Genomic DNA, 13,791 nt, shown 5'->3' on the forward strand with positions numbered 1-13,791 from the left:
TTCCCCCAACACAATGTAGAAAACGTTCAGTCTTCCAATAGTACAGGAAGTACTCACGCGGGATGCGGCTGGCATGCCAGGGTGCTGAGTTTGTGACAAATCCGTGCTTTGATGCTGTGACGATGACCCACGTTCCTGGCCGGTACAGGAATGTAAGTGTGACAATCCCATCTCCTCCAGCAAGACTGGATGCTAAGATGCTCTGGTTTCCACACACCTGAACTGTGGATTCCTTTAGGGGTGACAGGTCGCTGTTATCGAAAACCTGGACTTTAATCAGCACCTCTGTGAAAACAAGAATTAAAGGCTTTTTAAAAGAGGACATATTATGCTTTTTTTATATTTTCAACTTTCTTTAGTGTGTAATGTTGCTGTTTGAGCATAAAAAGGTCTTTGCTAAGTTACAAAGCAAAGTCCCTCCCAAGGGAGTTATTCTCTGTATCAGTAAGCACTGTTTTTGAACTCTATGTAACACCTTGATTGTAGTCTTGATTTCACAATATTCTTTATTTAAAATAAAAATAAAAAGGGACGAGGCCTGGTTGAGTTGTGTTGCTGAAACGCACGGTTATGATAAGGGGTGTGACAATTCCGAAACACGCTCAAAGCAGTTTACCAATCACAACACACTAGTCCAGCCAACCAATCAGAGCACATTGAGCTTTGCAGAAGGAGGGGCTTCATATATACCGTAACAAAACAGTATTACTGAGAGAATGGGAAGACAGGTGCTGCAACAATGTAAAATATGTGAAAAAAAAATAATATATATATATATATATATATATATTTTCTTAACATTCAAGCACGAAAACCTATTCTAGTAGACTACAAAAACAAAATCAAGACTTTGTTAAAGGGCATAATATGGCATCTTAAAGCAAGTATTTATTTTTATAAAATAAATCATTTTAATACAGAACTGACATGTACAAATCAGGGTTATTATAATTTACTAAAACAAACCATAAACAAATTTTCATTACTTGAAATAAAATAAGCATTAAGTGAAATAAAAAAAACTAAAAAAAAACTTGAATCTGTCACAAACTGCTCTGAGACACAAAGTTTGAGGATCCAAATGCAGTATTTATTGAAAGGGTAATCCACAATCGTAGTCGAAAACAGGCAAAGGTCATAAACACTGGGTAATCAGTCCAAACAATAACAGGGTCATGGGGCACAGGCAAAAACAGAGGAAACCAAGAAAACAGGACAGAAGATCGAAAGCCAAGATAAAGAAAACCAGGAGAATTCTTGGAATTGCAGTGTAACACTAAACAAGACTTCACAGGGAATGACAGAAAGAACAGAGGCTTATATAGGGTGAATAAACAAGAAGATGAGACACAGGTGAAAACAATGAGTGCTGATGAGTCCAGGCAGAGAATTATGGGAGATGTAGTTTGTCCGGGTCGGAGTGCCCTCTGATTCTCACTGGTGATCGTAACAGAACCAAATGAAAACAAGAAATGTTGCTTCTGCAACTAGCTGAAATTAAATGTTTAAGTTCTAAAATAAGTACTACTACCATGGTAAAAATGTAATGGTTTTTATGGTATTTTTATGAAAAACAGTAGTGGATTCATTTAGTGTAAATGCACAAATGCTATAGCTTAAATCACACAAATTACTGTAATTATATTCCATTAAAATCATGTCTTCATTAATAATATGCCACATTTCTGCCACAATAATACCATGGTGCAGTTAGTCTTACAACAGTAAATCCATGGTAAATGATTTGTAGATTGAAAAGCCTTCTGACTGTATCATTGGCAGTGTTTCTCCTGTTTGTCAGCGCCGTTTCATCAGGATTTAAATCTCTGAGATATTTGTGTTCTTCACTGAATTTAAGCGCTTCTAAGTTCTCACTGGATCTCACAGCACTGTTTAGTGGTCGTGTGACCGAGACCAACGAGTAAATGCATCAGCTATAGTATAGTAAGCTTCGCTGCCATTTGAACTTTGCGGATAAATGGTCCGTGTGGAGTAGTTGAAATGAGCAGCACTGTTTCGTTCCACTTTTGGCGCATAAACATTAAATCGGAAATTTATCGTACTCCTGTTATCGATTAATCGAGGAAAAATATATTAGAATAATTGTCTTTATCGTTTTATCACCAAATCGAGCAATCTATTCCAAATCTACCTGTCCCTCAACAGCAACTACGAATGCAAGTTTTACATGTTAGTCAGACCATCTTTCCTTTCTAATTGATTGATAAGTGGTAAACTGGACCACAAACAAAAGCTACACAATACTACATCCGTGTATGGTACTAAAATTTAGTCAAGTCTTACTGACTTATTGACCTACACATTCACTAAGAGTTTATCTTAGAACTTCTAGACCCAGTGACCTACACTGAACAAATGACATGACTATGTTTAGAAGTGTCTGTCCTGATCCGGCACGTGACGCACTCTGGCTTGTTTACATTGAAGACCATAAAGCATGGAGTGCAGTTGAGTCTCTACTCAGTGAGCCAGATTGTCTGCCACCATGTTCGATTGACACTGGGCAAATGCAGAAATGCTGTCTGGTTTAGTTGCTGGACATGTGCTTACTGTTCGAAACGGATGACCTGGTTCATTCCACCCAGCATTTTTACAAGCCATTTAAAGACATGTAAACAGGCCAGGGAGATAGCAAGTCTTTGCCCTGTTTTTTGGTGATCTGGGTACACATGGTTACATCTGGATTCATGAAGTTTAAATGTAGTTTTTAAGTTTCCATTTTTTTGGGCAAATATATTTTTATTGAAAAAAACTTTTACTTTAAAAGTCATATTTTCCAACCTGAACTGCGTACCAATGTTTGTTTTGCTTTCTGTTCACACTTGCATGCTGCAGTGTCCTTCAGAACCTCTCATTCTTTTGATTCTAAATGGGTCAATTGATGCATGTTACCATGGATACTAGGAGATGTCAGCAGGCTAACTGTGGGAAAAAATGGGTCCCTGCATTTCCTGGTGAGGGGATACAAGTTCGGTTCAAAAAATAAGATCCTTTGAGTAAGTGATGGGCTGTAGATCTAATTGCACACCACAGATTAGGGGTGGGAGATATGACCAAAATCTTATATCACGATACAAATCATTTTATTTTACGATAACAATGTATATCACAAAATAGTTTGCTTTAAATAAGGCTGATATAAAATAAATAAGACAATTGAAATTTTTTAATTCTCATCACCAATTTCAATATTACAAAAATAGGCTAATACAAGCCTAACTAAATAAAAAAACAAGCTTACTGAAGAAAAGTAAACAGTCAATTATAAAATAAGATCAAAGAAACAAAGTACAAGCAATAGAACAAAAACTACAGAACGAAAACAAAAATGAAAAAGACCTACCTGATAAACTTCAAGCACTAGAAATCAGAAATACTGCATAAATTGTATAAAGTACTCAAAAATGCAAATGAGTACTTGTGTAGTATGTAAATGAGTAAATGCACTGTGTAAATTAAATCTACATTTATTAATATATTCAGTCAAGAGCAGTGAGAGATTTTCTCTTTGTCTTTTGTTCTTTGATTAACATTAATGACAGACAGCAGCAGGTTTATTAGGCTGCTGTCCTTTTAAGATTCACGAGTTCACACTTACATATAATTTTGAAGGGGTAAAGTTTAATGCGTGTTTGGCGTGCTGTCCGGAGGGAGGGCTCCGAGCTCGGAGTTCGGCCCGAACCCAGAGTACTCCCCCCGTATGTAAGTGTTTTAGGACTAGAAGCGTGGAGAAGGGGTGGTGGAGGGATGCTGCAAAAACTGTCAATGAAATGAGGTGAGACTGCTGAGTATATATACCTCTTACCATTGATTGCTGAGTGCTCTCCACTTGTGTTAATTATCTGAACGTGCTCCTCCCGAACCTTGTTAATAAAACGTCATGTAAAAGCACGGATCTAATATACTGTTACACATGCGTTTGTTTCTTAACGGTTTACCTTCATTTAAGACACAAACGACTGTGTTTAGAAGGATACTTGCAAAGACAGGCATTTTGACACATAAGTGTGTGTTTTTGACCATTCAAGCCCACTAAGGCACCAAAAATAACTCACATGCTCTATGAGCAGCGGCTTCATATGCTTCTCTCAGATAATAATAATGACTGTTTAGTGCGAGTTAAATCAGTTTTTTGGCCTATTTTCCCTGTAAAAGAAAACCTGCTTAATAAATTATGCACATCTGAATATACGTTTTTCACTTCCAGCCCGCGTTAACAATTATATAGCCCTATCACTTATAAAATTAATAATAGTTGGTTTGAGATTGGTGTGGTTTGGAATTGGTAAAATGAGCATGGATTTTTATTTATTTATCAGAATATCGACTGACATATCGACCCTTTAACTGAAAGAGGAATCAGAGACAGCGACATGCTTAATATATTATTACATTAATATATATATTTTATTAATATTACACATTCATGATTCCTCAGAAGGACATTAAAAGAGCTGAAAAGGCTTTTAAAAACAAAAGAATCTTCACTTCCACTCAGCCACAAGGATTTCCTGCACACAATTCCATTTCCTGTCTATTGTTTGAGTCGAAGTGCAAGGCGCAAATAATCCAAGAAACATTTCTGCGACATAAAAGTTCTCAGCCTCAGCGGAAAACTGAACTCACAGAAAAACGTATTTTACTACAACTAAATGTTTATTGAAAACTAAAGCAAAATTTGTCAAATATAAATATTTGTCTGCCTTTGAGTGGAAGGTGAAAACGAAGCCTACATTTTTCTACTCTTTCCATGTTTAGTCCTGTCCACTGTGATAGTCTCTTTAAAACAAACAGCACTTCATTATTTGCTTGTATTAGGGAGCGAAATCTCTTCCACTCACTCACACAGTGGTCAGCGTTTCCCTGCAGGCTGCGTTTTTTTGTTATAGGCAGCTGATGAGACTGCATGGAGACCACAGCACTCGGAGTGAAGCACTAATGGACATTTGCCAGCAGTTTGCAAAGTCTCACTTTTGGATAATAAACATTTTCAAGATTTCTGCCCCGTTGAAATGTCTTCTAGTACCACTCAACAGACCATAAACATCTCAAATGGCAAAATTATCAATATAAACCATTACGTTATGCTTTTTAAACTTTTTCATGCAAATTTCTCTATATCTTTATCTCTGGTTTTGTTTTGTAAAGCCTTATTGTTTGGGCAAGTGTTACGGCAGAATTGAAAATGGGAAAAGATGGTCAAGTTAGGAAGTCCTACAAGACAAATTTCTGCTCTATATCTAAAACCCATGGGGGAAAAGGTGGTATTAACTGGTTGAGAGGTGGTCCTGGTGTTACCAATGGCTCCAGACCACCCTGTTGTTTTTTCAGGCAGGCAGATGATGTGTTAATAGCCAAGCAGGAATGTCTGCCTGTCAGGAGCCCTGTTTGCCAAAACCACTGGGTTTCACTGGGATGCTCAGACATAAAGGCAGCGTAGCCGTATCCTTACTGTGAGGGCTGAATAAACAGCACATTTCAGTGCTAAAACCTATTTTTTACAGTCTATGGCTAAAACACACACAGTGATGTATTTGTGGTAGCAGGGTCCAAAATGAACATTCACTCAGCACCAAAAGCAAGTAAAGATTTGGCCAGAACATAACACATACTTAAAACATAATACATCATTTAAGTTGATTTGTAAACGAAAATTTTACTGTTGCTGGAGTGATGTGCACAAGTATCCACATAATAAGCCACCAAAACAAAAATATAAGAAACGTCTTATGATCATGTGAATGACGACCTGGTCAGTGACACAATGTTCTGTGGTATAAGAGAAGGAAACCGCAAAATAGTTACATTTACACAATAATACAAATATATAAAGTAATAGAAAAAAATATGTATGTAATTAATTATAAATTAACTCATAAATTTCTTTTTCTAAAATTAATTGTATTTTAATCTTCAGTCACACTTTAGATTAGGGTCCGATTCTCAGTATTAACTATTAAGTACAACTTATGCCTCTATAAACTTCTAAGTACTGCTTATTAATAGTTAGAAAGGTAGGTATTGGGTAGGAATAGGATTGTAGAATATGGTCATGTAGAATAAGGCAGTATTATGTGCTTTATAAGTACTAATAAAAATCCTAGTAATATTCATGTTAATAAGCAGCTATAGTTAATAGTGAGAATTGGACCCTAAACTAAAGTGTTACCTTATTTTCAAAATAAATTAAGATATAAAAATAATAAAATAATTTTACAATGACAAGATAGATAGATAGATAGATAGATAGATAGACAGACAGATAGATAGACAGACCAACAGACAGACAGACAGACAGATAGATAGACAGATAGATAGACAGACCAACAGACAGACAGACAGACATACAGACAGATAGATAGATAGACAGATAGATAGATAGATAGATAGATAGATAGATAGATAGATAGATAGATAGATAGATAGATAGATAGATAGATAGATAGATAGATAGATAGATAGATAGATAGATAGATAGAGTCTCTAAACCTGCTTTGTAGAGTCCTGAGTACAGAACATCTCATAAATCATTCCCAAAAGCCTCACCCTTTCTCTAAGCACCAGCTGGATGATGTCCTTTGTCCAGGAAAACAGTAACTCAGGTCCGACAGCAGGACAAAACGTTATGCAATAGTTAGACAAAAAAAAAAAAAACATACTTCTATTTGTTCTATGCCAATATTAGGGCACACCCACTCTTCATGTGATGATAACACTTTGAGATGCACGTGGTCTCTGTCTCCTCATGAGATGCTTATAAACAAGGAGCTTTTGCAGATATTTTCATGTTGGTTGTTATGCGAGGAAAAAAACACTGCTAGGATCCAAAAAAAAAAAAAAAAAAAACTAAGATCAAATAGCTCAAGGTCTGACTTGTGATTTAGTACACATTTAGCTTGTACGCTCTGGCATCTTTACAGATTTAAAAGGCTGCAAAAATAAACCAGTCATCCAGAGTGCCAGATTTTGCTGGAAGTGAAAAAATATCTTCTAAGGCCTCTAAAGGTTTTGATACAACCCCGGGGAGGAAAAGCACAGCAGAAATGTGTTGACTCAGCTCTAATGAACCCATTGTTGCTCAGGGAATTTATATAGACTTCTGCACGAGGAAATGTTTGTCGAGCCTGAAATTCACAAGACTGCTTGCTTCCTCTGTCAATGGTAGGCACTTAAAAATGAAAAAAGATTTAGACAATTTATCAAGAATAAAAAAGCTTCAGCAGAAACATATCATTTTTATCAATAAAAACAAAAACAGGCTTAACATTTAGAAAGCCAAGTACGAGATTTAAAATTACTTTTAACAGATAATTAACTACAACATGAATGTTGTGCATCAACAATAACATGATTGAATCGTTCCGCTTTTCATTACTACGTTTTATTTATTTCCACTGAATGAGTTGCCCAACAGTAACTGTAACAGTCTGCTAAGAATACTGCATGACGAAAAAGGATTACAAGCAAAATTAGAAACCCTTTTTAAAGCCTAATCCAGATTACTGTTTCAAAACATCACTAAACTCATATTAGACAATAATACTGAGCAAAACACAGATTTAACATAATAAACAAGCTGCTGTGCTAGAATATGTCTGGCTGTAGTGTGTTTTATGGGCAAAAGGCCATCTTGGGTTTAATGTAGATGATGTAATCTCCAAATTTTTCATGCATTTTTCCCAAAGCTTTTCACGCCCACCAATCAAAACATCTAGACACATTGTGATGATGTGAAGCAGTATCTCCTCAGAGGTCAGGTTTACAGGGGCTCTGCTGCTGATAAATCTGCCATTTCCTCTAAGCGCGAGGGTGTCTGGTGTCAACAAAGAAATTCCTACCTTTGAACAGCTGCCTGGGGAGTTCACGGTGGGCTGATGGCCAGACGCACACTCCTTAAAGATGTGACGGCCCGTGTAACCAGAAAATCCTGCCAAGCTATTCTGTACCCTTCCACCCACAAACAGTCCCAGCTATAAAGAGCCTTAAATAAAAGATCTGCTGTCACCTCAGAAAGACCTTTCTATGACCTGCCAATGCAGGTGCTTTAAATGTGCAAAATCACAAAACAGAACTCAATTCACTTCATATCACTCTCTAATAGTGGTTAATGGAACCATTTAATACAAGTTAAACTCTAACGACAGCACTGCATATGGGCATGTAAAATATTGCGATCATCAAACAGCATATAAATCAAAACTGTCTAACGTTACCGAATGAAACGTCGACCTAGGAAGTGGTTAAGACGGTGCAGCTTTAGGGGTGTTGATGGACTCGATCTACCCCATTTGTTTTGATTGTCATTCTTAATCACGTAGTCTTTGACAAAAGAAAAGTGATTTTCTCAACTTTTTGTTCAAACTAGCCTTTTTTAAGAAGATTACCCACATTCAAGTTTTGATTAAAACAAAGAATGCATGAAGCTAGAATGAAATGTTTTTGTTTGTTTGTTTAAAAGAAGAGGCTCTGTTCTTTCTTTTGATATATTGCATGGTCAAATATTCATACAACAAAATATTCTGGGGGCCAAGACATTTTTGTGAAAATGATTAAAAATGCTGCCGCTGGCTGGCAGGGAAAGAGTTAAACTCCTCCTCAGATAACTCTTTCCCCACCACTGATGGAATTTTCCGTCATTTATGAGACAATGCTTCCCTGCCATTGATGGATTTTTCGCTGTTCTGTGGTAGAGGGCGCTATTACACATCTTCTGAAATAGTACAGAATCTCCTGATCAAAAGACATGCGAAGAAGAAGCAGAAACAAGCGAAACATATGCATATATACGTAAAATAACACCATCATCAACACTAAACAGCATATAAATCAAAACTGCCCAATGTTACTGAATGAAATGTCGACCCAGGACGAGCTATAGGACTGTGCAAGCATTAGTGGTGTTGATGGGCTCGATCTACTCCATCTATGTTTTTTTGATTATCGGTCTGAATCCGATCTGGATGTAGTCTGACAAAAACACAATTTTCTCAGCTTTTTGCTCAAAATGTAGCTTTTTTTAATGAAACTTACCTACATTCAAGTGAATGATTAACCTATAGCCTAATACAACTTTTTTGTTTAAAAGCAGATGCTGTTCTTTCTTTTGAAATATTGCATGTTCAGATATTCACACTACAAAATATTCATGGGGCCTTTGCAAAAATTATCACGAAATCAAGCGTAGCGTCAGTTCTGGCAGGTCACGTTAGTCAAGCTCGCATCAGCTGACTCTCAGATGATCCACGTCTACCTATAGGAATACGACGCCTATCACTGTATACATATACTGTATAAGCTCCTTCAGTATTATCAGCTGCTATCGCGTTTCTCAGGAGCTAATTACCCTCCTCCATCCCAAGCTCCTCCTCTTGCCCAGTCAGGATTTGGCATTATGATTCCCTTGAATAAGAAAAAATTCTCGAATTATGTTGTACTTTAAAATCTTGAATTAATGATCTGCATACATTCATGTTGGTTCTGTTCTGTTTACCCTAAGGTGAGTTATTGCTGCTCTCCCTGCTCTTATCCATGCTAGGCTGCATGGATGCGCAGGTAGTTCTTGCCCAGAACGGAACCATACCGCCAATCCAAACTGTATGCTAATTGTCAATCGTATTCAACGATAGTGGTCCTGACAGAACTGCTGGCGCTGGCTGGCAGCTTTTTTCAAAAAATGCTCGCAGGGAAAAAGTTAATGAAAACACCTTTAATCATCAACAATTTTTGGCTTGTTGCAATTCTCTGATCATGGCGATTTCTTTGAAAAATTATGGGGAATGTAATTTTTCACTAGGAATTTCGATGATAAAAATGCGTTGAAATAATGTGGGCTGATATACCATCGTTTAACATCCTCGTTGCTCACAGTAGGTCTGTCTTTATAAGTTATCATTAAAAAACAATTCCCCTGTAGAGAACATTTATGGGATATATACTTCCAGAATCTGACTGTAGTAGTCAATTATACAATTATCTGTATGGCTGATTTGATTTCAATGGAGCTGCATAAAGTCATACAAGTTTCGATGACATCTAATAAAAGCTTCATGCAGAACAATGCAGGGATTGTGTCCCAAATAAAAGCATAGAGTGGCAAGCCGGGGCAGCACTCAAGCAAGTGCTGTCATGGTAACACTCGACTTTGCATGAGAGGAGGATGTAAAACCCCCTTAAGGGGAATCTCATGAAATCTACTGGAAGTTGACAATGCAATGACTTACTATGTGGCGACTGGACGGTATCCTACACAATCATGAACACAAGAAAAAAGGGAAGAGCAAAACAACTTTTTTCAAACGTTTCAATGAAACCACCCCAAAAATGATTTAAATATAAACCAAAAACTATTATAAGAGGAACAATACAGCTGTTTTTAAAACTGCAAAATGGGCAGGGTCAACACCTGCCTAAAGGCAAAGACCAATGCACTAAAATCTCCAGCAATCAGTTTGCATTAGTGTCTAGGCTGGCCTTCCCTCGCCAGGCCTTTGTCCCGAATCAGAGGTGGCGGCTCTAGGTGTCAACTTGATTAGGACAGGGATGTGCGTGCCTTGCCACTGCAAAAACCCATCAGGATAACAATATTTCACGCTCTGGTAGATGCTTCACAGCGTGTCAGTAATAAACATCTGATCCCTCGATGCGATTCACACAACCAAAACTCAACCCTTTACCTCACAATTGTAAAGCTACGCTGTTTAAACTGATGCAAGATCTTGAAAAAATCTATGATCACAAAAAAAAATCCTACATGTACACAAGGACGTAAGTGAAAATCAGTGTCAAATTTCCTGAGTGTCATGATGAAACTAGAGAAGTGACAGGAAGCTGCCCTGCCATCCTGCTATTGTGTTTAAAGGGTGACTTGACAACTTATTTTATGCAGTGCTGAGAAGAAACATAATCAGATTTAATTTGAAACTTCACAATATTGCACTTTAAAAAAGTACAGACTTTAGAGGAATTAAGGATGTAGAATGTTGATAATTATGTGAGAAAATGAGTCATGCTGCGGTAATTACTTGCTGTTTCCCAATCTAACAGTAATAAATGATAATAATTATTCTAAAAATAAAATAAAAATCAGTCTTTGAATCCTAGGCCAAGTTAATGTAAGACAAACTTTAATGCTGCATGACAAAGCCTGAAAAATCTGAAAGTCAGACAAATAGACAAACAGATGGATGACAGACAGATAGATAGACGGGCGGGCGGACAGATGACAGATAGATAGATGGACAGACAGATAGATAGATAGATGGACGGATAATGGACAGATAGATAGATAGATAGATAGATAGATAGATAGATAGATAGATAGATAGATAGATAGATAGATAGATGAACAGACAGACAGATAGATAGATGGACGGATAATGGATAGATAGATAGATAGATAGATAGATAGATAGATAGATAGATAGATAGATAGATAGATAGATAGATAGATAGATAGATAGATAGATAGATAGATAGATGAACATACAGATGGATAGATAGATGAGGAATAACATTATCTCTCACTGGGTTTTCAGAACAAATTAATTTTCAAAAACAACTCATTAATATGTATGACGTGCTTAATATGTGCATAAAAAGATACTGCACATAGAACAAAAAAATCTCCATGGAAGGATATGATAATGCACTCTTGTGCTTGTGCCTTGATCCATTTTTTAAATCTAATTTTACTTTTTCATATGTCACAAGAAATTCAGAAAACATGACGTTTTTGACTGACTCTGATTTAAATGTTTCCCATCAGCACAACAAGGAGAGCTTAGTCAGCGGAGCCCTTTCCAGCAGACTGCTTTGCAATAAAACATGGATAAAAAGGATCCCAGGCTTTTTAAAATGTCATCCCAGGTTTCTCTCAGCTCCAGAACAGGGAACTCACACATGGTTTTATTATGTGGCTTCACCTTTAGGTCTTTCTTCAAAGGGTCCCAGTAAAGGTGGAGTCCACAGGCTAGCGGTAAATTAACTTTTGATGTCAGCTTAAAAACCTCTGATGACTTTTCAGAATTCAGATTACAAACCACAAAAAGTATGCTGACAGTCAAAGTTTCAAGTATTTAGGCTTTTTTTACATTTCTGTATTTAAATGACTCAGAGATAGGCCGAAATATCTGTGCCTGAGTTTGTGAGCTGCTCAGTGCACATGAGAGAAAAGACGCTTCAAGCCCACATTAATATTCATTGGAAGTCGCTGAGGAAAAAAGGGGGTTCACAAAAGAGTTTGCACAAACAGCTCTTAAAGATCCGCTTGGTGCTATGTTGACAAACTGGCAAGCAAATATAAGTAGAACAATTATTATTATAGGGGTAAAATACATTTATTTAAACTAACATTAATGACAAACAAATTTGATTCAAATATGAGTGCATGTATTGTACATAGGCATATATTTGCAGAATATAAGTGTTTTTTCTCTCTCCTATATTTCAATATTTGTTGGCCAAAGCAATGGTTTGGTATTTCTATTTCTATGTGTTACATTTTTATTCTTGGATTTTCATAATAGTAATACTCTTTAAATTATGTTGACAAGTCCACAATATGCAGTGACAGGTTTTCACTGGGGCAAGTTGTCACAAAGACCAACATGTGTTCAATGAACTTTTTTCCTCTGGTGGAGCTGGGGAAACAGAGATTTAGATGCAAAACAGAGATTTTTATAAAAAGGATTTGTAGCCTACCTCAACAAACTCTGACTTTCAAAAACAGAAATATTTTCTGGAATAAAAAGTGTGACAACTAGTCCAGGTCTCCTCTATGTCTACTTTTAACGTAGGCCTAAATACATAGATTAATTCAAATTATTAAGAACTACCGAAGTTAGAGAGGCCGATAGGGAACAATGTTGCCGCTCAGTTAACTTTCTTTTTCATGGAATTTTGGGTGGGCTTGAAAATACGAAACGATGCTAGCTTTAGTATAGTTAGTTACTAAAAACTGTGTACTTTTTTTTTACATTAAGATAAGAATGCCACACACAACTTTGTTTCTGAAGCTTAGGGCCTGTTGAACAAACTTCTTCCATTTACATATACACGGAGGGGTCATTTGAGGGGCCGAACAGTTTGAAATCCTTTGTTTCCAAACTGTAACTCCCATAAGGCTCTAAAGTAAATGTGCGCAAAAACAACGGCGCGTGATAAACTGCTGTGAGCCCAAATGCGGCAGTTACATAATAAAGTCCCACACGCTCTCTACACAAACATATCCCGCTCAAAGACGGATGCTACAATCTCAAATCAAACTCACCAACTGGTCCTGGGGTCGGCAGTGATTTCGCCAGCGTCCTCCAAGAACTACAGAGGAAAAGAAAAAGAAAAAAGGAACGGGAGGTGTGCGGTGGACGCATTCTTACAGCGGCATCGTCAGATCCTCCTTAAGTAACAGTTCATCCATGTTTGTTTGCGGGATGGCAGAAGACTGACTGCTCTAAAGTGCGGTTGCCACTGATGCCCACTCCCTTCCCGAATACGGCTGCTCCGCTTCTTTCAGTCCTGTTGTCCCAGATGGAGGGAGGGCGAGATCCTGGAGTGCAGGGCTCCCGTGCGCCCTCTGTCGACCGAGGCTCATGCAACTTTTGAAATTTGAATCATTTGAAGGCCGTTTCCAGTCCTTCGTTGGCTGAGCCTGCTTTCTCCCAAGGTTTTCTTTTCCTTCTCCATTCTGTCACTTGATGGAGTTTGGGTTCCTTGCCACTGTCACTGGCTTGCTTAGTTGGGGACTCCCCAACTGAATGGGGGCACTTAATATTC

The 13,791-nt window shown here is 37.4% G+C and overlaps 1 protein-coding gene across 2 annotated transcripts in view; it reads right to left on the reverse strand.

The window, feature by feature from the left end:
* fam171a2a (family with sequence similarity 171 member A2a) overlaps nucleotides 1-13,544 on the reverse strand; it is a 41,703-nt gene extending 28,159 nt beyond the window's left edge. The window contains exons 1-2 of one of the 2 annotated variants that reach the window (XM_081348228.1): nucleotides 13,289-13,544; nucleotides 58-285 (exon numbers count right to left, since the gene is read on the reverse strand). In XM_081348228.1, the coding sequence (XP_081204354.1) occupies nucleotides 58-285; nucleotides 13,289-13,388 (328 nt within the window). In that variant the 5' untranslated portion in view covers nucleotides 13,389-13,544. The remainder of the gene's footprint in view (nucleotides 1-57; nucleotides 286-13,288) is intronic. The other variant, XM_081348229.1, reaches the window with a different exon arrangement.
* Nucleotides 13,545-13,791: the final 247 nt, after the last annotated feature.

This window comes from Scardinius erythrophthalmus (genome assembly GCF_964197995.2).
Source record: "Scardinius erythrophthalmus genome assembly, chromosome: 1".
In the NCBI taxonomy this organism is placed as follows: Eukaryota; Metazoa; Chordata; class Actinopteri; order Cypriniformes; family Leuciscidae; genus Scardinius; species Scardinius erythrophthalmus.